The sequence below is a fragment of the Macaca nemestrina genome, chromosome 13, assembly GCF_043159975.1.
Source record: "Macaca nemestrina isolate mMacNem1 chromosome 13, mMacNem.hap1, whole genome shotgun sequence".
Classification (NCBI taxonomy): Eukaryota; Metazoa; Chordata; class Mammalia; order Primates; family Cercopithecidae; genus Macaca; species Macaca nemestrina.
Window position 1 is genome coordinate 116,763,420 of NC_092137.1, and position 22,855 is coordinate 116,786,274.

A 22,855-nucleotide genomic window follows, 5' to 3' on the forward strand; every position below is an offset into this window, starting at 1 on the left:
AACCGCTGGTCTACATAAGCAATAGCTGATGGCCAGATCTGATGTTCTCTCTAGGAGCAATGAGCACATCAAATAACATCTATTCAACCAGACAAGAAAGCAAATTGTGTCCATATTTACTCCCTTAACAAAAAAGTTTGTTATCGTGTGCTTTTTTTTTTTTTTTTTTTTTTTTTTTTTTGAGTTGGAGTCTCGCTCTGTTTCCCAGGCTGGAGTGCAATGGCACAATCTTGGCTCACTGCAACCTCCACCTCCAGGGTTCAAGCGATTCTCCTGCCTCAGCCTCCCGAGTCACCAGGATTACTGGCACCCACCACCACGCCTGGCTAATTTTTGTATTTTTAGTAGAGATGGGGTTTCAACATGTTGGCCAGTCTGGTCTCGAACTCCTGACCTCAAGTGATCTACCTGCCTCAGCCTGCCAAAGTGCTGGGATTACAGGTGTGAGCCACTGCGCCCAGCCGTCATGTGCTTTTTTAAAAAACTCCTTTAATATGTCTAAGAAATTGTTATGTAACCTTTTTTCTACATTTTTATAGACAAATTACAGTAAAAAGTTATTTCCTTCAACTGTTATGTACTCTGTCTTCACAAATCACTATTTCAAGCACCTTTACCCAACCCACATAAGGACTAATAGAACATATTAATTATGGCCCTTTTAAATTCTTTAAAATACAGTCATCCTTCAGTTTCTTTGGGGGATCGATTTCAGGAAACATCCCCCACAGGTGCCAAAACGCAGATGCTTAAGTGGTTTATATAAAATGGTGTCATCTGTGCATATAACCTACGGACATCCTCCCATACTTTAAGTCATCTCTAGATTACTGGTAGATTACTAATACAATATAAATGCCATATATAAATACAGTCATGTGTCGCTTAACAATGGGGATAATTCTGAGAAACAGGTTAAGTGATTTCTTTGTTGTGTGAACGTCAGAGAGTACTCGCACAGGCCTAGAGGGTAGAGGCTCCTACACACCTAGGTGACAAGATTCAGCCTGTTGCTCCTGGGCGACAAACCTGTACAGCATGTTACTGTCCTGAATATTGTAGGCAATTGGAGCACAGTGGTCAGTTTTTGTATATATAAACATGCCTAAACATAGAAAGGGCCATGTTTTGCACTATGATGTTGAGATAGCTAAGACGTCACTAGGCAATAGAAATTTTTCAGCTCCATTGTAATCTTACAAGACCACCATTGTACATGCAGCCCATTGTTGACTGAAACATTGTCATGCAGCACGTGACTGTAGTTGATGCACTGTATTGGTTTCTTATTTGTATTATTTGTATTGTATTGTTATTTTATTTGTTGATTTATTTATACTTTCAATCCGAGGTTGGTTGACTCCCAGGATGTGGAACTCACAGATATGAATGGCAAACCATGTGTGTGTTTGTGTGTGTGTGTGTGTGTGTGTGTGTGTGCACTGTCTTCAGAAAATCGATATTTTATGTCTTTCCTATACGGTTAATAAAAAAAGAAAACACATTTTAGTAAAATGGTATTTTTTAAAGCTGTACCTTGTACCATTGAATCTTCACGTCAGTTTTGTCACGGGTGAATTCTCTCAGGTCAGGGCACACTAATACCCCAGAGGTTGACAAGGTTAAAATTTGCGGGTATGAGATGAACGGCAGGGAAGCATCTGTATTCTCAAAAACTCTGAGCTCAATGGACACTTTGTCACAGTAAGAGGCATTTCTGATTTAAAAGGAGAAAAAGAGATAAATGGGAAGGCAAAATAAAAGTAAACTAAATGAAATTAGGCATCATTTCCCCAATTCTATTAAAATCTGCATCTGCATTTTCCAGGTTAGTACAGATTGTTTCCTGACATAAGATGATTCAACTTAGGATTTTTTGACTTTACAATGCTGCAACACAGTAAGCATTCAATAGAAACCCTACTTCAGTACAGTATTCAATAAATCACATGAGATATTCAACACTTTATTACAAAATAGGTTTTGTGTTAGATGACTTTGCCCAGCAGTAGGCTAATGTAAGCGTTCTCAGCCCATTTAAGGAAGGCTAGGCTAAGTTGTGATGCTCGGTAAGTTAAGTGTATCGAGTACATTTCTGACAACACTGTCTCCAACTTACAATGGGTTTATTGGTATTTACGCCGTTGTAAGTCGAGGAAAATCTATATTGCAATACTTCCATCCCTGATCTTTTTGAACCCTTGGGGGGGCAAAAAGTGTCATAACATAATTGTACAGAAAAAGCATGTTCTGTGTTTTTCACAAAGGTCTGTCTACAAGCCCAATTCTAATGCCACCAAGGTTCATCAAGAAATCCCCAAGTCCCCTTCAAAAGGGCTTATGCCTTCCAGGTTCTGGAGCTCCTTGAGCCCAGTCCCCGCATACTCCAACTTCATGATCCAGGAAACCATATCCACATGGGGAAATTGTTTCCCAAGAGCCACTGTTTCCTTTGCTCCTTCAGGGAATGTTTTATCAACTGAAGTCTAGTTTTAGAAAACTGCTGTAAACTTAGTATAAGACCCACAAAAGATTTTTGTAATACTGCATGGGGAAATTGGTAAGTTTGCTTTATTATTCTTATCATTATTATTATTTCACTAGCCTAATCATTATTTCAATGCCATAATTCTATCAAGACCTTAGAGCTGGAAAATGGGGAGAGGAAAAACCTTTCTGGAAACTTGGGGAAAATGGATAGAGGACAGAAAACAGTAATTAAAGCTACTTTTTAAGTAGAAAAATATAAAAATATAATTATCTCAGCTAAATTTCTGGCTACCTAAGACACATGAGACTTTGACATAGAAAATGAGGATGTCTTACATATAGGGGTAAAAATTAGTTGCACAGCAAAATCTAAACCATCCATATCCAAACAAGTAACAAAATGTAAAAAAAAAAAAAAAAAAAAAAAGGTGAAAGAAATGTGTTAAGAGCTTACCACTTGAAAGTAAAAAGAATTAATTTAAATATATGAGGCCAATATGTGTATTATATTTAGCTTAAAAAAGGAAAATAGATGAACAAATATTATATTTTATGCATAAAGAAATACAGAATGTTAACTCTCACCTTGAAAAATGCATAATCTCACTGCATGTTGAATAAAGGCAACTGAGGACAAATCTAAAGACCAGGGCCTACTTGAATAACAGTCACACAGCAGGTAGCCAACAGGGAGTAGATGCAGGCCAGGCCCTGTGCTGTGAACTTTGCACATGTTATTTCATTTATAGTCCAGCCCTCATGAAGTAGGAATTACTATTATATCATTTTTATACGAAAAAAGTTAGGTGTACAGAAATTAAGTGGGCTGTACAGCCACAAAGAGGTCAAACCAAAATGGGAAGCCCAGCAAGGCTCTGGGAAAACCCATAAATCAGAGCACTATCTTCAGAAACCAAGCTTAGTAGACATATTGAAAGTCACAACGCTGTTCACATTATTGATCTGGTAATTCCCCTTGAGCAAAAACTTCATGAAAATAACTCAAAAGAAAGAGAAGGGTGGGGGGCAATTTGATCACCACTTGCACTCCCCATGTAGTGTGGCACCCCCATGGCAAAGGCATGACACTCATTAGTAGTGCTGCTCACCAAATAGGCCCAGTCCTCCCCATTCTGAGCACATGGGTTACCACATGTCCTCATCCCCACTATGGGTGGGTGCAGTTATACGGCTCTTCCCAGCTCACGAGTTGTATGTGTGACCCTTCTACATGAAAGTTGTAATGGCCACGAGAGACCCTCCAAAGCAGGCTTCCTTCTGCTCTAGCAACCAACCAACAACATTTGAAATAGTGAACGTGACTGCTCCTTCAGCCTGAGTCCCTGAGTGTGTGCAAACCCACAGTGGACCTGTTAAATAAGCTGTTGTTATTTTAAGCCACTGAGATTTGGGAGCTGTTTGTTACAGCAGCATAACCTTCTCTGCCTACTCTTTCTTTTTCTTTTCCTTCTCTTTCTTCCTTTCTTCCTTCCTTCCTTCCTTTTTTTTTTTTTTTTTTTTTTTTTTTTTGCTGTGATACAAAGTAAGGTGTTTATTTGCAGAACACCAAGCAAGGAGGCCCAGGCAGCTACTGCTCAAATCCTGACCTCTCTGATGGCTTGCATTCTTGCCTACTCTGACTCACCATGTGGGTTCTAGATCACAAGATCTTAAACAATCATGGGAACAGGGCAGTCTCTTGCCTCATGACTATCAATGCTAAAGAGTATTATGGCAACTGCTGGTGATTCTCTCTCGATTAGAACCCCAATCTTACAGTTGACAAAGAGTATTAGAGGTCAGCCAGGTAAACCTTCCCATGATGCAAAGAAAGTTTGACACACACTGGGATTTCCCCTGACCCCTCAATCTCTGCTCTTTTTTCTCCTACAAAAATTGATCGTAAAAACAAACTTTAGGACAAACACAACTCAGCTCACATCTCCCTGATTTTTGCACAGTCTCACTTTCAGTAGTCATGCAGATTGCCTTTTGGGAAGGACAGGGAATTCTTATGTATATATTGACCACCTTCCATGGCATGTCCCACGCTAGCTCCTTCACATGCTGTGATCTCACATAACCTTCTCAACAAACTTCTTTACAGGGGAGAAAACTAACACCCATAAAAGTCAAGTGATAAGCCCAAGGTCCCACCAGATAGGAAGTGAGAGAGCTAAGATTCCCATCTGTCTTTCTGACTTCAGGTTTCATATTTTCTTAATACACTGTGAAGTTTTCCTAGTAGTGCTCACTAGAGAAAATTAGAATTTTTACTGTGAAAAAGAAAGAAGAAACATGCATTTATAGCTATTGTAAAACCAGACATCCACATTTTCCTAGCATAAGAATAGGAGATGATTTGCCTGTTTTTTAGGCAAGGTTCAATTGCTTATAGTTGGGGCTAAGCATATGGATGGTAGTGTCAAGCTGGGTTTGATTTGAAAAGATTCTCAATTTCACACATGCACGCACATGCACACACACACACACAGAGGGCACCCTCCACCTCATATCTCCTCCCACAGCCCACATCCCCTGCCACACACACACCCAGCCTAGGACTGAGGCTAATGTGACCTGAAATTTTTTCCATTTACCAGTAATTCCTTTGTGATAAGAACGTCACTTCTCTGGTTCTTTTTCTAAATATACATATTCCTGGGTACAGTTCTTCTTAAGTCAAATGAGTTTATGAAATCTGGAGACTCTGAAGCTAGCTGGTAGAAGGAGCAAGCAGAGCCTTTGGAGGAACAGAAGCAGCAGCTGAAGAGAGAGGCCAAAACACTAGTTCCCAATCAAGCCGAGGGTTGTCTTAGTTCAGAAGAACGAAGCCAAGAAACTTTTTAAGATCACCAACACTAGGCCTAAAACTTCATCCATCAAGAAGAGTAGGACATGTCAAGACCATTCAATGGGGAAAGGACAATCTTTTCAGCAAATAGTATTGGAGAAACTGGATATCCACATGCAAAACAATGAAGCTGGACCCTTACCTAACACCATATACAAAAATTAACTCAAAATGGATCAAAATACAAAACATGGCCAGGTGTGGTGCCTCACGCCTGTAATCCCAGCACTTTGGGAGGCCGAGGCGGGAGGATCACGAGGTCAGGAGATCGAGACCATCCTGGCTAACACGGTGAAACTCCATCTCTACTAAAAATACAAAAAATTAGCCAGGCGTGGTGGTGGGCACCTGTAGTCCCAGCTATGCGGGAGGCTGAGGCAGGAGAACGGCGTGAACCCAGGAGACAGAGCTTGCAGTGAGCCGAGATCACGCCACTGCACTCCAGCCTGGGCAACAGAGCAAGAATCCATCTCAAAAAAACAACAACAACCGACAAACAAACAAAAAAAAACCTTAAGAGCTAAAACTATAAAATGCTTAGAAGAAAACAAAGGAGAAAATCTTCATGACATTGGATTGGGCAATGATTTCTTAACACTAAAAGAACAGGCAATAAAAGAAAAAAAATAGATAAACTGGACTTGATCAAAATTAAAACCTTTTGTGTAACAAATGACACTATGAACAGAGTGAACATGCAACCTAGACAACAGGAGAAAATATTTCTAAATATATGTCTGATAAGGCAAGGGGTTAATAACCAGGAAATGTAAAGAACTCCTACAACTCAACAACAACAGCAAAATTCAGTTTTTAAAGTGGGCAAAGGACTTGAGTAGACATCTCCAGAGAAGATGCACAGATGGTTAATAAGCACATAAAAAGATGCTCAGCATCACTAATCATTAGGAAGATGGAAATCAAAGCCACAATGAGAGAGCCCTTCACATCCATTAGGATGATTATTATCAAAAATAACAGAAAATAACATGTGTTGGTGAGTACGTAGAGAAATTGAGTTTGGGCACTGTTAGTGGGAATGAAAAATGGTACAGCCACTATGGAAAACAGTATGGTAGTTCCTCAAAATTAAATATAGAATTAACAGATGATCCAGTAGTTCCTCTTTGGGGTCTATACCCAGAAGAACTGAAAGCAGAGATTCGAACAGATATCTTCACATCCATGTTCTTGTTGGATTCACAATAGCTGAAAGGAGGAAGCAAGCCAAGTGTCCCTGGATGGATAAATAGATAACAAAATGTGGTACATACATAAAACGGAATAATAATATTCCACCTCACAAAGGAAGGAAACTCTGACTCATGCTACAATATGAACGAACCTTGAAAACATTATGCTAAGTGAAATAATTCAGTCACAGAAAGACTGATTCCACTTAAAGGATTTAAACGAGGCACCTAGAGTAGTCAAAATCATAGAGTCAGAGAGTAGAATGGTGGTTGCCTGGGGCTAGAGAGACAGGGAAAGGTGAGTTATTGTTTAATGGGTTCAGAGTTTCAGTTTGTGAGGATGAAAAAGTCCTAGAGATGGATAGTGGTGATGGTCCCCTGATCTGTACACTAAAAAATGTTTAAGATGATAAATTTTTTGTTATGTGTATTTTTCTACAGTTAAAGGGGAAGAAAGCAACAGGGCAAAGAGGGAGGAGGACTGGACCCAGGGTCAGGAGACTTGGGCTCCAGAGTCAGCTCTACCACGTACCACCTGGAAAACTTTCCAAGCCAGCTTGGTTCCCTCATCCTTACAACGAGCAGTTGGACTAATTTAATCCTAAGGTCTCACCCAGCTCTAAAATCCTATTCAGAGTAAAATCCTATTCTATGTCTATTTCTTGGTTCCTTACCATGAAGCTTCAACAGTGAACAACATAGACCAAGTCCCTGCCCTCGCAGAGTTTGCATTCTAATGGGGTAGACGAACATTAAATACGGTAACACACACAAATGTGTCAGATGGGAAAATTCTATCCCAAGGAAATTACAGCAGGGTAAGGAGACAGTGACAGAGGGAAGGGTCAGCTAAAATGGCTAGGGATGTTGTCTCCAAAGAGGTGGCATTTGAGGAAAGACTAAATGGAGAGAGAATGAGACTGTAGAGTTGTGGGGGTATGTCAGGAACAGCAAGGGGGATGCAATGTGGATTCACTGGATTTGTATTTTGTATACTGGATTCTGAGATCCAGATCATAACTGAAGACCCTCACAAGCCTCCATCCTGCCAGGATCCCCTCCCCAGCACTGCACAGAGAGGCTTACCTAGTAGTGCAGATGTAGGTGCCAGAGTCCTCCTGCAATGCTGGCAGAAGCCACAGAGCACCGTCCTGGGCCCACATCCGTGTCTCTTCTTCTCCTGGGACCATCCTAGCAGAGTCATTTTTATGCCATGTCAGGTTGATGTGGGGGCTGACAGAGGCCCACAACCGGTAGGGCACCTGGGGGCACCTCAGGGCCACAGGCTCCCCTTCCAGCCTGAACTCCCGCTTGTAATGCCTCCCACGAAACCGGCAGCTTCTGGCAGCCCCTGAAGGACAGAGAGCCCATGGTCAGGCTTTGGGTCCAAAACTTGCTCAGATCCTAAAACCTCCCTGGACCCAGGACAGATCCTGATTCTGGCAGGGAGACCTGGAGCATATTAGAGGAAGATGTCATTTGTCCCTAACAAAATGACCTACACCCTGGGGTACTATCAAACTCCCTCCCTACCCCATTATTATGCTGTCAAAATTTCCAAATAACAAGTTCAGTGCTACTATCCGTTCCAACTTACGTTTGTGAAGAAAGTTAAATCAGGTTTCTATGGTGACAAAAAATTAAAGATTAAAAACTATGGCCACATTTTTCACTTGCTGACTTCTCATCATTAAAAGTAGATCTGAGCTGACTTCAGATGGTAAAAGCTTAGTTCTGGCGTGTTGTGTGGTTAAACTCCAAAGGCAACTTTGTTAAGGGCAAACACTTCACTTCTTCAGTTTGCTCTTTGACAAGCACATTCGCACCGTGCTTTTCTTTTCTTTTTTCTTTTTTTTTTTTAATTTTTCCTTTTCCATTAATTTTTTTTTTTTTTTTTTTTTTGAGACAGGGTCTCACTCTGTTGCCCTGCTGGAGTGGAGTGATGCAGTCTCCACTCACTGCAGCCTCAACCTCCCTGGGCTCAAGCACTCCTGTCGCCTCAGCCTCCGGAGTAGCCGGGACTACAGGCACGCACCACCACGCCCAAGCAATTTTTTTTTTTTTTTTTTTTTGAGATGGAATCTCGCTCTGTCGCCCAGGCTGGAGTGCAGTGACGCGATCTCCGCTCACTGCAAGCTCCGCCGCTTCCCGGGTTCACGCCATTCTCCTGCCGCAGCCTCCCGAGAAGCTGGGACGCCCGGCTACTTTTCTTGTATTTTTTAGTAGAGACGAGGTTTCACCGTGTTTACGAGGATGGTCTCCATCTCCTGACCTCGTGATCTACCTGCCTCGGCCTCCCAAAGTGCTGGGATTACAAGCGTGAGCCACCGCGCCCGGCATTTTTTTTTTTTTTTAATGTAGAGACATGGGTCTCTCTGTGTTACCCAGACTGGTCTCAAACTCCTGGGCTCAAGCAATCCACCCGCCTAGGGCTCTCAAGGACTAAGATTACAGCCGGGAGCCACCGAGCTCGGCCCACACTTTGCTTTCTGACAAAAAACTTCACTAGATAACAGCTTTCCTCAGGGAAGCCGCAGTTCTGACAAAAAAACTTCACTAGATAACAGCTTTCCCCAGGGAAGCCGCAGTTCTGACAAAAAACTTCACTAGATAACAGCTTTCCTCAGGGAAGCTGCAGGCAAGTCTTTTTGCATCTGAAGGGTTTACTTCTTACCTGTGTGAGCCGCAGGCTGAAGGGTGAAGGCAGAAACTCCCATTACCAACACGTACAAGCGAAACATGGCTCCTGACAACTTCCGGAGGACACAGGAAGTGGAGGACTGCGGCCCAGCACTGCGTGGCCTAGGGGAGGAAACAAGAGGTGTCACCAGGAAACAAGAACCCTGCAGAGAGGATCCCTTGAAGATGGGATAGGAGCAGGGTCTGGAGGCTTCACCGGATGATAGGAACCTTTTTGCCTACTCTGTTTAAGAAGAAAATTCAAAATTTTTGGATTTGTTTCTCTGCAGCTGTATTCACTGAACATATCTAAACTCAAATCCCTGTAGCACCTAGAGGCGTGCTTGGCAGAGGGGCTCCACCCGCTAAGCTGTTGTCTCTGCAGAGACCTGCCTTAGCCATCCCTGCCCCTTGGCCAGAGATGCTGTTTCCTCAGCTAAGGCCAGTGCCCATGCCCTCTCTGCTCGGACTTCACTTTCTTGGTGAGGTCTCCCTCACCTCCCTGTCTAAAATTACACCACGTTTAATCCCAATACTCAGTGTTTTCCTTTCCTTCCCTGTCATTCTCTACGGCATTCATCATTAGCCTTGTCTCCCCTCTCCGGAATTCAGGCTCCATGGATGGAAGGACTGTGAAAGGAAAATAAAGACTTGGGACACCCAGTTCACTCTGCCAAAAGGAAAAACTTAAGCTGAAAGCTGAGTCCTACAAGAAGCTGCCTTTCCTTCTGTTCCTAAGCAGACAGCTACAGGTAAAAGGTTTTAAAAACTCTCCACAGGTAGCCACTCTATGTTCACCTCACGTAAAGAGCAAATTTACTGAGTACAAGGGGAATATAACTGACTATTCCCTACCTGTTACTTTTCCCTTGCAACATGTGGATTCAATAATGACCACACCCTCCCTCTCTCCCCCTCCAGCCTGCTTTTCAATAGAGGAAAACCTTTACATATTGAAGCCCTCCAAATCATCTTTGGAGAAAGGCACAGACCACAGACTGTTTTTTCTGTGATTCCATGTTTTTTCTCCTGGGGATTGTCCTTAACCTTGGCAAAATAAGCTTCTAAATTATTAAGACTGTTGGATACTTTTTGGTTGACGGAACCCTGCTTTATCTTATTCACAGTTATATCCCTAACTCCCATTTTTTGAATGAATGAGTGAGTGAGTGAATGGATCACTGGAAGCCCAAGGGTCCTCGTATATCACTTGTCAGAGAATTTTCCCTATATCCCCCATGGATTAACTCCTATTTTACATACAATTCTGACTTGTGCGAGGGATTCGATGTCCTGCTAACACCCTGGTCTACAGCATCCCAGGGAGAAAAGCAACATGAAATCCAACACAGAAATAGCTTATACGAGTTTATGAAGCACTCCTCCCCCAGTCCCCCCAAAGACTGGAGTGTCAGATGCCCTCCTTGTCTCTCTGAGGAGCTTCTCACACTAACACAAGTATCCTCTGTGTCTGCTAACCACGGCCACAACGACGCTGCTTAACAAATCAACGACCCCAGAACTGAATGGTGTGAAACAATGGTCATTCACTCTTGCTCACAAGTCTGTGGGAAAGATGGCAGTTGGTTAACCTAAATTAGGCTGGGTTAGGCCTGGCTCTGAGCTGCAGATGGGGTCCAAGTCTGCTCTGTGGGTGTCTCATCCTCCTTGGACCAATAAGCTTCCTGGGAGATGATCCTCTTTGGGGATGGCAAAAATGGAAACAATGCAGCCAAAAGCACACACCAGGCCACACTGGGAACTAGCTCACTCCTGTCGGCCCACATTCCATTTGCCACAGCAAGTCAACGCCCCACCCGGTCATCAGCAGGGCGGGAAGTGGGAGCGGTCGTGCCAGCTGCCATGCTTGACTCTTCTGGCTCCGCAAGGATGGTGACAACCTTGGGGCAGAGCCCTGGTCTTGCTCACAGAACTGATGGCCCACACACCAGAACATACCGGGGAATGTTTATGACTGAAAGTCCTCCAATGGCAGGAGTTGTGAACGAATCCAGGGGAAGAATTTCCAGCCACATTTTCCTTGGGTTGTTCCCTGCTCCTGGCACAGATATCTCTGGGAATGACTTGCAGTAAACCCAGGGTGGCATTGAGGAACCGACCCTCACACTCCAGAAACCCTCCCTCATGAGTGGGGAATCCTAAGTCCAAAGACTCAGAGTTACAGTCTGAGCTCCCCGTTCTGGTAACCTGAGATATTCCCCTTAGCTGTGTATCTGGCCTGGAGCTTTCTCCCTTAAACTCTCTGTTTCCACACAATACTATTCTTCACGAGTTTCTGAAGCACAAATAGTTCCTGTGACTTTACCCCTAACCACACTGTCAGGTTTGCCAGATGAAGGTCACATAAACATCCACCAAGCTGCTGTGTCCTCCTTGGACATGCATTAACTTCTCACATCCCCAATTATACTGGTCCAAGCCAGACTCACTAGTGCTCCAGTAAGGACATGAAAGAAGTAGGAATTAAATACACTGTAGCTAACCAATACCACGTATCGGGATAAATAAATGAAGTCAAAGCTGGTGTTGTAGGGACTAGTGTAATAGCAACAGCTATTGTACCAAATATTGAACATTCGTTCTTGCATTTTATCCCCACAAAGTGAGTATCATGCTGATTTTACAGAGGATGTATTATAAGAGTTCAAAGAGGTTAAGAGGCCTGGCCAAGATCTTACAGCTAGTAAGCAGACGTTGAAATTTAACCCCAGCACTGGTGATTCCAAAGCCCTTGCTCTTTGAAAATGTACCTTCTATGACAGATGTTGCTAGTTTCTTCTCCCAATACCTGTCATCCCTGCGTCCCCAATAATAGAACCCCCAAATCTTACCTGGGCACATGGCCCTCTAGACACAAAGACATTTCCCATCATCCCTTGCAACATGGAGTGACCATGTGACAAAATGTGGGTCAATGAGATGTGAGTGGAAGTGTCATGTGATCCCCCCAGGAGATCTCCACTAATCTTCCTTCCTCCTGCTCAGTGTGGATGTGGTGGCTGGATTGTGGTTGCCATCGTGAACTACAAGGTACAGACCACTCACTGAATGCAATAGGGCAGTAAGAGGAAAACCTGAGTCCTTAGTGGCTCCATGAAGCCGCCCACCACCCTGGACTACCTTTTTTATGTGTCCAGGCTTTCTGTCACGCACAGCCGAGCCTATTCCCAATATATTGCTTTTCCAGAGTTTATGAAAAGATCCCAGGGGAAGGAGCCCTGCCAGGTACTGTTAGGCATTGTGTTCTCACAGTCTTCTTTCTGATACTCAACTATTTCAAGTAAACAGTTTCTGCTGGTTGACTCTAAAAGTCACTTTGACTCAAAGTCAGGAGCTGACGTGCAGCCTCCCCTCGGATGAAAGCACCCCTCTATGCTCACCTTCTCTCAGGTTCAGGCTTATGGTAATTATGGGAAGGTTTGTAACCATGTTTAAAATTACTTTGACACCAGAAAGTCAGGCTGTGCCATTCAGGATCAGTCAGTAGCCAACACTTCACAGAGCTATGGAGCTGAAGAGTCTTTGAGAAATCTAATCAAGTCTCTCCTTTCTATACGTAAAGTGAGTTTCAAGTTAACTCTCTTCTTCAAATCATATGGCTGGTGGGTGAGAAGAAGTATTTCAACAAGGACCCTGTTTCGATGGAATGAATCCTAAAATGCTGTCCTCCTCCAGTAACTGCCAGCCCCATCCACCCCTACCCCCATCTCTAGCCAAGGAAATTGTCTTTGTTTCTCTCCCTGGACTCGGGCAAAAGAGCTGCTTTACCGTGACTTCTTCAGGAAGTGGCCACAGAAAAGTAAACCACAAACACATAGTAGTGACAGTTTTCAATAATCAAAACCTCAGTAAAAAGGTGGAACCAAAATTGCTGTAGTGTGGGAAACAGTAAATTTTTGGCAGGCCCAGAGGGGAAAACAAATTATTTTTGCAGAAGTTTGCAGCAAAACACTATTCTCCTAGCCTACTTTCTTTAAATGAGTTTTTAAATCACAGACAACTTACATTTCTGCTGGAATCTGAGTTGACCTTCTTACTGGAAGAAAGAAATTTCAAGGGCAACTCCTTCCAAGTATTTGAGTTAGAATTCTATCTTTTTTTTTTTTTTTTTTTTTTTTTTTTTTGGTCAAATAACCATGTTTCACCACATTCAACGTGAGAAAACAGAGGCGTATGATGAAAAGCAGGACCACGCATAAGAAAGAGACAAAAATGTGTGAAGTGTGAAAGGAAGGTAAAAGAATGCTGGAAGGTAGAAAGAGCTGATGGCACAGCCCTGAGTTGGACAGGTGGTACAGCACGCACTAAGGCCCAGGTAACCGTTACCTGCCTTTGATTCCCAGCTGTCTGCAGCTTCCGGTCATAGACAGTACATAGAGCCTAAAAGGATGTAAGTGTTTACTCCACCTTTTCATTTAATTTTTAAAAATTACAAAAAGACTGAAAAGTTGAAAGCATACTATGACAAATGCAAGTATATATTTCACTAGATTCGCTGTTGCTAACATTTTGCTGCATTCGCTTTATTCTTATTCTCTCTCCCTCTTTTTCTCTCTCTATATACACACAGGCACATAGACATAGACATAGACATAGACACAGACCTAGACCCATACACAGACACAAACACAGACTGAGACCTAGACATAGACATAGACATAGACATAGACGCAGACGCAGACGCAGACCTAGACCCAGATCCAGACCCAGACCCAGACACAGACCGAGACATAGACACAGACCGAGACATAGACATAGACACAGACCTAGACACAGACACAGACATCGACATAGACATAGACATGGACGCAGACCTAGACACAGACACAGACACAGACCGAGACCTAGACATAGACATAGACCTAGACCTAGACACGGACATAGACATAGACATAGATATAGACATAGACATAGACATAGACACAGACCTAGACACAGACACAGACCTAGACCTAGACACAGACACAGCCACAGCCACAGACACAGATAGAGACACAGACACAGACACCAACACAGCCACAGACACAGACACAGACCCAGCCACAGACAAAGACACCAACACAGCCACAGCCACGGACACAGACACGGACATGGACACGGACACAGACACAGACACAGACACAGACACAGACATAGACATATTTTCTCCTGAACACCTGAAAGTGGCAGACATCATCAAACTTCACCTCTAAATACTTCAGAATACGTGCAGGAATATATTTTTTAACAGATTGAGAAGGTAGTAAGTAAACGATAGATCCAGAAAAGAATTTTCAGGGATGTAGAAGGAGTAATAATTTTATTGATAATATATTTGAATATATCTGGACTGAATTCACCTAGAAGATTAAACTCTTCTATATTTCTATCATTACCTTGTTCCCAGAAGTTTTCAGGCAACTGTCTCATCTCTGAGTCAGGTGGCACAGTCATTCAAAGAACAAAATGACGGTGGCAGGTGCTGAATGTTAATGAAGTCACATAGCTATCAGGCCTTACACCTATCACTGAGTCAACTCTAGTGTGTAAAATGAATTCCTAAGAGCCCAAACATGTTTTATGAATGTCGTATAAATTCTTCAAAACCCATGAGGAAATAAATATTTACATCAAAATTAAACCTGGAAATTTTTTATAAATTCAAAGGTGAAACAATATAAAATGTATTTTTTAACTAAGTCCTAGGAAATCACAGAATTTTAAGAGGGAAGACTTTCTAGACTCAGATACAGAGAAATACGTGACCAGGTTTCAGGCAGCTTTTATTGAAAAATGTGCTGGCTCAAAACAAAAACCTAGATGAGTTGTCCAGAAACTATTTTGGTTCTATAGGAAGGAAAAAAGCTAGACAAGGAATCAGCCTCCGAGCAGCAGGCTGAGACTGTTCCTGGTCTGCATAGCTGTGTCGGAATGACAGCTGCTGATGTCCTGGACACTAATCTCCCGTCCCTGGTGGGGTCTGGTGAGACAGATTGCTTCCTGGAGGCCACACTGCGGGGAGACCCATCTTTGGCAGAAGAGGGCATTGAGCCACACTGGGCTGAATCTCAGAGGAGCAAATTGGCAGAAACTGATACAAATGGTTCCACCGAGGCATAGGCACTCTCTTTATACTGTCTGCCAGCAAACATCCCTTTTTGCTAAAACCACCACTGAAGTATCTCTTAATCAGTGGTTCTTGGGACAGAAGTTGGTCAAGTTCAGTCAACCAACCCAACTCATGTTTTCGCTCATTCAGATCCTGTATCAACATTCCATTCCCCGTGAGCCTGGGTCATCCCAAGCCCGCAGCAGGCTGGACCATCAACCAACACTTGCTTCACCTGCCTCCTGCATTAGACCCTGCGCAGGCTGACACCCAGCAAGACCACTCCTCTAGCCTGGGACAGTCACCATCCTCCTCCAAAATGACTGAGGAGGAAGCTCTACCTGTGAGGCCCTGGGCATCTGCAGAGCAAACCCACAGGCTTCAAATTTTCCCAGCCTGGTATTTGTGTAGGAGGAATGCACTGCTCTGTACAACTCCAGAGGACAAAATTCATGAGTGAGTCCGGTAGAGCCCAGCATCCCTATTATAAACACGGAGCAATGGAAATAGACTTGGGTAATTAAGTCATTTGCCCAAGGCCACAGAGCTAGGAACAACAAAGTAGGATGTAAACCTGAGTCTACACAATCCTTGGTTTTGGCACTCATTCTCTGCTCTGTAAAAGCATCAACACCTAGAGCTAGAGGTGTCTCCAGAAGCCATTAAGTCTATCTGCCCACCCAAACAGTCTTCTGAAACCCAGCGTCCTCTACAGAGGACAAGCTTACCTCATCACAAGATGCACACTGCCAGTCTTGGGAAGTATCCACAATTAGAAAAGTCTGTCATTTTGGATCCCAAATTTGCCTCCCTCTAAACTTCATTTATTAGTCATATTCTACACTTTGGGGAGGCTCTGAAGAAGTCTGTGCAGACATTCCAATAACCTTGAGAGTTAGGAAGTGTGTACAGAGCACAGTGTACCTGGACAGAGAAATGGGAATACTGCCTGCCTTCCTGCCAGCAGCAGGGTGGTGGGCAGCTTACATTACCTGTGTGAGGCTCAGTCTCCTCATCTGTGAAATGGGCATACCCTGGTGTTCCCTACAGGAGAATTAGATGTCACACCGTATGTAATGAGCTCAGCAATGCTGCAAGAAGAAAGTGCTCAACGAGCAGTAGCTCTCGTCAGTGTTTTACAGAAGCAGAGCTAGGTACTTAGGGAGGTAAGGAGCTTGCTCAAGGACACAGGTGGCAGATGTGACGAGAAATCAGCACTTCCACCATCTGCATTCTGCCAAACTCCTGCTAAGGGACCATTCCACAACCCAGCCTGAGAACTCGTCCGTATCGTAGTTGGTAACTTAGCTAACACCAGTTACTATACTAGAAATGTGTGCAATTTTATCTAATGGAATCCATAAGCCCAAATGCATAGATCCATATTATAGAACATGTAAGTGTTCTATAAATATTTAACTTATAAAATACACAATATAAATGTTGTGTGCTTAACATATAAGCACACAATTCTAAGTACGTACACATGCATACACACATATACATCCTCAAGGCTGCCAGGAATTCTAAGGTTTTTATCTTAGTGACAGCATATGCAACCGGAGGTTGGAACTGGGCTCCTGTCTTCATTCTACCATTAACTAACTATGTGATCTTAGGCAACCACAGAGTCATTTGCTCAATCTCTCAGTCACAGTTTCTTCACCTCTGAAATACAAAAGTTAGGCTAGTGAGACCTCCTAGGTCTCTTGCAGGTCTAAAACCCTGGAACTGTAAGTCAATTTGGATTTGAGCTTAGGCCTCCTCAGTCCTAGATACAGCTTTAGTTTCTAAAGCATCGAGTCATAGCAGACAACCACTGAACCCAGTCAACTCTCTTGCCGAAGACCCCGTGGCCACCAACGGCAGAGCCGCAACTCGGGGCTTCTGAGGTCTCCTGGGAACTGGACTTCCAGCTCTACTGGGCTACCTGCTGGGTAAAGTTAATTAGTAACTGGACACTCTGGCATTAGAGCAGGGGTTGGTTGTGAACAGACATACACCCTTAAAACAAATTTTGCTTTCTGTCTTATAATCTGAGTGTGGGAAACACTTAAAATATTTGAGTAATCAGTCATCCAGAAAACCTGCCCATCTAAAATACAACAAAGACAGAAGAAACAAGGACAGGAAGACCTGAGTAGGGGAAAAACAGCCAATCAGATCCTGGCACAAAGGCATGTAGCATATTCTACTCACAGAACCTGCTTTGAAGTCTTCCTTCAGAAGCTCTCTCTGTTGATTTCTATGTGCGTGGCTAGTTTTTAAGAGCAGCAGATTGTACTTTCCAGAGGTGACCACAACAATATCTCCCATCCCACATGGTCTTCTAGAATGTGATCGTGCCACTCTGCCACCAAGAGGTGGAGTCTAACTCACCTCCCTTGAATGTGGGCTGGCCTGTAACTTGGTGTAACCAATACAATGCCACAGAAGTGGTGCTGTGTGAACTCTGGAGCTAGATCACAAACATCCATGCAGCTTCCACCTGGTTTCCATGGGCTGCTTGCTTCTGCCTGGCTTCCGTGGAAAGCCAGCCACCATGAAGACAGTCCAACTCCCCTGAGACCACCTGGTTAGGGAGGCCACATGTAGGGCATTGGTTGACAATCCCAGCTATGCCCAGCCTCCCAGGAACCCTGCAAAGGCACCAGCCATGTGAGTGAAGCCATGGTGGACCCTCCAGATGAGTCCATTCACCAGCTGAGCACCACTGTTTGAACTCAATCAGACACATGGAGCAGAAGAATTGCCTAGTTGAGCCCTCAAATTCGTGACATACAGAAACTTGGAGTTATCATAAAATAGTTGTCATTTTTAAGTCACTAAGTTTTGGGATCGTTTTTCATGCAGCAACAGGTGAACAGAATGCTCAGTCAAAAGCAGATTCCAGATGGCAAATTGGAAAGAGGGAGAAGGCTGGGAGAAGAAAACACACACTGGAGAAAGCAGCAGCTGATTGCCCAATAACAGAGGAGACAGGAAAACCATTAAGGCAGATGCAAGAACCAAAGCACACAGCCATTTCGGGATTTTAAGCGCAGACACCAGCCGTCCCTTCCATGTTACTGTGCCTTACTGAGTATATCAGGATGTTAAAGCACAAAATAATTGATGCTCCTAATGATTTCCTTGAATCACAAGGAACAGTTTAAATTTTTTTCAAACCCCTCTTTCTCTAGGATGGGACAGTACGTGCAACACAGACGCAATGAAGGTAATATTGCAATTACCTCCCAATGTGTTTTCCTCCTTGCTACTCTGGATTCTTCTGCCACTACGGCCCCAGGAAAGGGAGAGAGCAAAGGCCTCCTCAGAAGGAGGGAAGGAAGTAAATATGATACAGGGGAAGTTCCTTCCTGGTAGGAAGTGTCAGTAGAAGAAAAAGACCCTTTGGGTCCTGGGAAAAAGGAAGGAAGGTACAAGAGGAATCAGGCAGGCAGTCCTGCTTCTTATTCTGGGTTTGAAACCTGAGGGCAAAGGGACAAAAGGTAAAAGAGAGAGGGAGGCTGGATGCAGAGGAATGTTTGCTCTGCTTCCAAGTTGCGTCTCTGGAAGAATCCTACCTTGGTGAAGTAAGGGACGCTAAAGAAGAATGGAAATAATGGTGTGGCTGTTAGGTAAAGGGGTGCTTCACTGATGGGAGAGATTCAGACCTTCCCCTGCACTCCCAGGAGAGAATGGAAGGTGAACTGAGATCTGGGTTGAGATGGGGCTGCCGTGATGAAAGACGAGAATACCTATAGCCATGGCTTCAGGGCATTCAGTCAGTAAGGAGCAGTGAGGACAAGTGGGGGAAGACTGCCCTACCTCTTGGTAGATAACCACGTCCCCAAGAGCCTGAGCTCTCCACCCTCTGCTACCTTGGCTTTCCTGGTGCTCCTCTGAGCTATTCAGGTGCAGCAACAGGTGCTGTAGCATCTTTTCTGATGGGCTGGTACTCATGCCCTGCTGGTTGCTAAACATTTTAAGTATCACGTGGACAGTCTAAGCCACAGAAGAAACAAGGTCATGGCCAAGATGCAGAGAACCTGTGGAGCCAGTGAGAGGCACAGTGGGGCAACCTTGGATAGAGCACTGGCTCTGATGACCGAGGCACCAGACCTCAGGTTTTCCCAGTCACAGATGCCAGCAGTAGATTCCACAGGACGCCTCGTGACCAGGAAGGTCCAGGGACATCTCCACAGAAGCCAGTGCAGACCCCAGTTCAGCACATGTGGATCAGCTGCCCACCACTCCCTGGGGACACAATGTCCCCCCTCTTCTCAGGCTTCTTCCTGGCTAGAGGAAGGTGCTGGTGAGAAACTGGAAGAGTGAACGTCTACCCAAAAGAAACGAAATGAATGCAAGAGAGGTAGATTTGGACCAACTCAGACAACAATGCATGTAGCAGCAGGCCTAATTCCCTGCCCTAGCGGGAAAGGGCCTTCAGAGCCAAATGAGATTCCTACTGGCAAAGCTGTAAAAGTACTTTTTTGGCATCTACTTGTAGTGAGTATATATATTATAGCAGTATATATTTTTTTATATATATTATATATATATATACTGGGTCTGAGTATATACATTATATATATACTGATTATAATATATATATAAAATCTATATATATACACGCACATATATATATACTCACTACTATATATATATTTTATATATGTATATATTAGAAATATTTTCTTCCAAAGTTGTTAAGATGTCAAAACAGATGGGATTTTCTTTGTATGCTTTGAAAGACCATCTTCTACTCTCTGGAAAATGTGTCCTCCTTGTCCTCTGAGGGGCACCAAGGGCGGCAACTGTCCCAAGCCCTGTGTCCAGGGTGTCCGAGTGACAAGAAGTCAGCCACTCTCCCAAAAAAAAAAAAAGACTGAAAACACCAAGGAATTTTTATCTCTACTGCGTGGGAAAATCTGTCACCCTCACCACAAGAAAACCTGATCTTCAACTCGCAGATAGCCCAGACTTGCTGGGTTTCCACAGACCAGACCCTAAAAGCCCCGCAGGAAACCTTTGATTTGTCCTGGGGCTGTGAGCAAGTGTTCCATTTGCATTCTTAGCCCCTCCGGCTCCTCTCAGCTGTCAGATGCCCGACCAGCTCGCTCCTTGGTGGTGAGAGCAGCTCTGTGAAGCTTGGTGAGCCGAAATCCTGCGTCCCTCCCTCCCACCCCAACTGAGCTAACTGGGTAGTCTTACGTGGTGGGTACACTCATGTTCACTAATATTCACCTCGAAGTCGGGCAGGGCACATGACTGGGAAAAACAAGCGCCGATTCCAGGCCTGTGCATTTCACAGCTGGTGCTCTGCTGCCAGCCTCTCTCATGCATGGTGCACTCTGAGCCCTTGTTCGTCCATGCTGCCAGCACGGCACAGTCAAGCCATCCAGGCAGCAGTCCGGGGTCCACCAACATCCATCGATCCACTCACTTGCTCCTGCTATGCCTGCTTTTGCTTCTGATAAATAGGAATAATCTCCACCCCTCAGCACTTGCATCAAAACAATGGGAGTCCCACTACTGGTCTCCGTAAATTCTGTTTTGACAAAGACCTGGGTCCCCGAGTGGCTCTGATGAGTCGTCACAGTCCAGCGCAGTTAACCCATGACAATGCTGTAGCACGAGCAAGAAATCAGCTCGTGTTGTGTGAAGCTACTGAAGTCATTGCCACAGTACACCTTGGTGGTCAGGCACCACGATCAAAGTGAAGGATCAGGACCTTGTATTCATTTTCTATTGTCGTGTAACACACCAACACAGACTCAGCCACTTAAAACAACCGCATTCGTAGCTCACATTGCTGTAGGTCAGATGTCTCTGCTCAGGGTCCCACCAGACTGAAATCAAGGTTCCCTTTGGGCTGTGCTCCTTCCTGGAGCACGGGGTTCCTGTTCCGAGCTCAGAGGGCTGTTATGACTGCAGGACTGGGCCCCCACTTTCTCCCTGGATGAGGCCACTCTCGGCTCCCGGATGCCACCCGTGCTTCCTGCCCTGAGGCCCTCTCTGCACCAGGACAGTTTGTTTCTTCGAGGCCAACGGAAAGAACATCTGCTGCTGCTTCGAGTCTCTGACCACTTCACTTGACCCTGACCTCCTGATCCTCTTTTAAATAGCTCACCCGATTATGTCTGCCCACCCAGCACATGTGATCTTTTTTATTAACTTCAAGTCCACTGATCGAGAACCTAAATTACTTCCACAGAATTCCTTCACCCTTGCCACATAAAGTAACTTAACCACGGTAGCGATGTTCCATCTACTGGCACATCCCACAAGGAGGGAATTATACAAGGGCATGGATCAGCCAGAGTCATCTTAGAATTCTGCCTACCACAGACATTCAAGAAAACATTCTGACGAATATTAGCTCTAGAAAATTTAGGATCCACCCAAAACTTTAACTTCTTCCTTGCCCCCAAATGAGAAGACCTCTTCCTCGACTTTCTGAATCCTTTCTACTCAAAGTGTGATCCATGGACCGGCAGCACGAAGACCATTTGTGAAAAATTCAGACCAAGAGAATCAGAATCAGCCGCATATTCACAAGGCCCTTAGTCAAATATTCACAAGGCCCTCAGCCACATATTCACAAGGCCCTCAGCTGCATATTCACAAGGCCCTCAGCCGCATATTCACAAGGCCCTCAGCCGCATATTCACAAGGCCCTCAGTCGAACATTCACAAGGCCCTCAGGAGATGTGAAAGCCCCATCTCAAAAGGCCCTTGCCCTGAAATAGCTCCCCCACAGGCTTGGCCCTGGACACGTCTCCTAAGAAACAGGTTCTCAAAGTGTGGTCCCCTGGCACTGGCGCCAGCATCACCGGGGCACTTATTAGAAATGCAGATTCTCAGGTCGCCAGCCAGGACTTACTGAATCACACATCCAGCCCTCTGCATTTTCATAAGCCCACCAGTGATCCCGACGCAGGCTCAGGTTTGAGAACCACTGGGCAAAGGCACTGTCCTGATCGAGTGTCTCCCCTATGGAAAGCCGTGATTAAAACACAAGAAAGCAACCCGAGTCTGCTCTGCTTCAGTCGTGTTGCTGCTAGAGGCCAACCCTGCTCTCCTGGGGGAGGGGAGGAGGGCTCGGGATCTGTGGATGTTCTGGATCCCTCAGCTCTAATTGTCAAACAGGCTTTGGAGGTCAGGGTGGGTGTGGGGATGTAGAAGGGAACCCCTACTAGCAGGGCCGGGTAGGGGACTCCCAGGCCAACTGAAGACCCCTGGAGAGAGGATAGATAGCTGCCCTGAAACATTCAGCCAAGCTTCCTTCTTGCCTTTTAGGGTAACCAAGTACCAAAGTACAATCCAAATGGACAAACTTCTAAATGAGGTTAGAAAAAGGTGCTCTCCTGTGCCTGTGCATGTGGTAATACCAAATGAGCAGGTGGGCAGGAAGCCCGCTGGCCTCGGGAGGGCAGAGCTGATGAAATGGGTATGGAAAAAGTGAGTGTGCAGGAGGTGGGATGGAGTGCATAAAGGGGACCAGCAGCCCCCACTGCAGCCATGCATGCAGTACTGGGAGGCTCC

At 44.6% G+C, this 22,855-nt stretch overlaps 1 protein-coding gene across 4 annotated transcripts in view; it reads right to left on the reverse strand.

The window, feature by feature from the left end:
* LOC105490122 (interleukin 1 receptor type 2) overlaps nt 1–22,855 on the reverse strand; it is a 35,379-nt gene that overhangs the window by 10,542 nt on the left and 1,982 nt on the right. For 2 of the 4 annotated variants that reach the window (XM_011755484.2, XM_011755486.3), the window contains exons 2-4: nt 9,212–9,339; nt 7,624–7,888; nt 1,537–1,717 (exon numbers count right to left, since the gene is read on the reverse strand). In XM_011755484.2, coding sequence (XP_011753786.1) covers nt 1,537–1,717; nt 7,624–7,888; nt 9,212–9,278 — 513 coding nt within the window. In that variant the 5' untranslated portion in view covers nt 9,279–9,339. Of the gene's footprint in view, nt 1–1,536; nt 1,718–7,623; nt 7,889–9,211; nt 9,340–17,524; nt 17,684–22,855 lie in introns of those variants that run through there. The other 2 variants (XM_011755483.3, XM_011755485.2) reach the window with 2 other exon arrangements.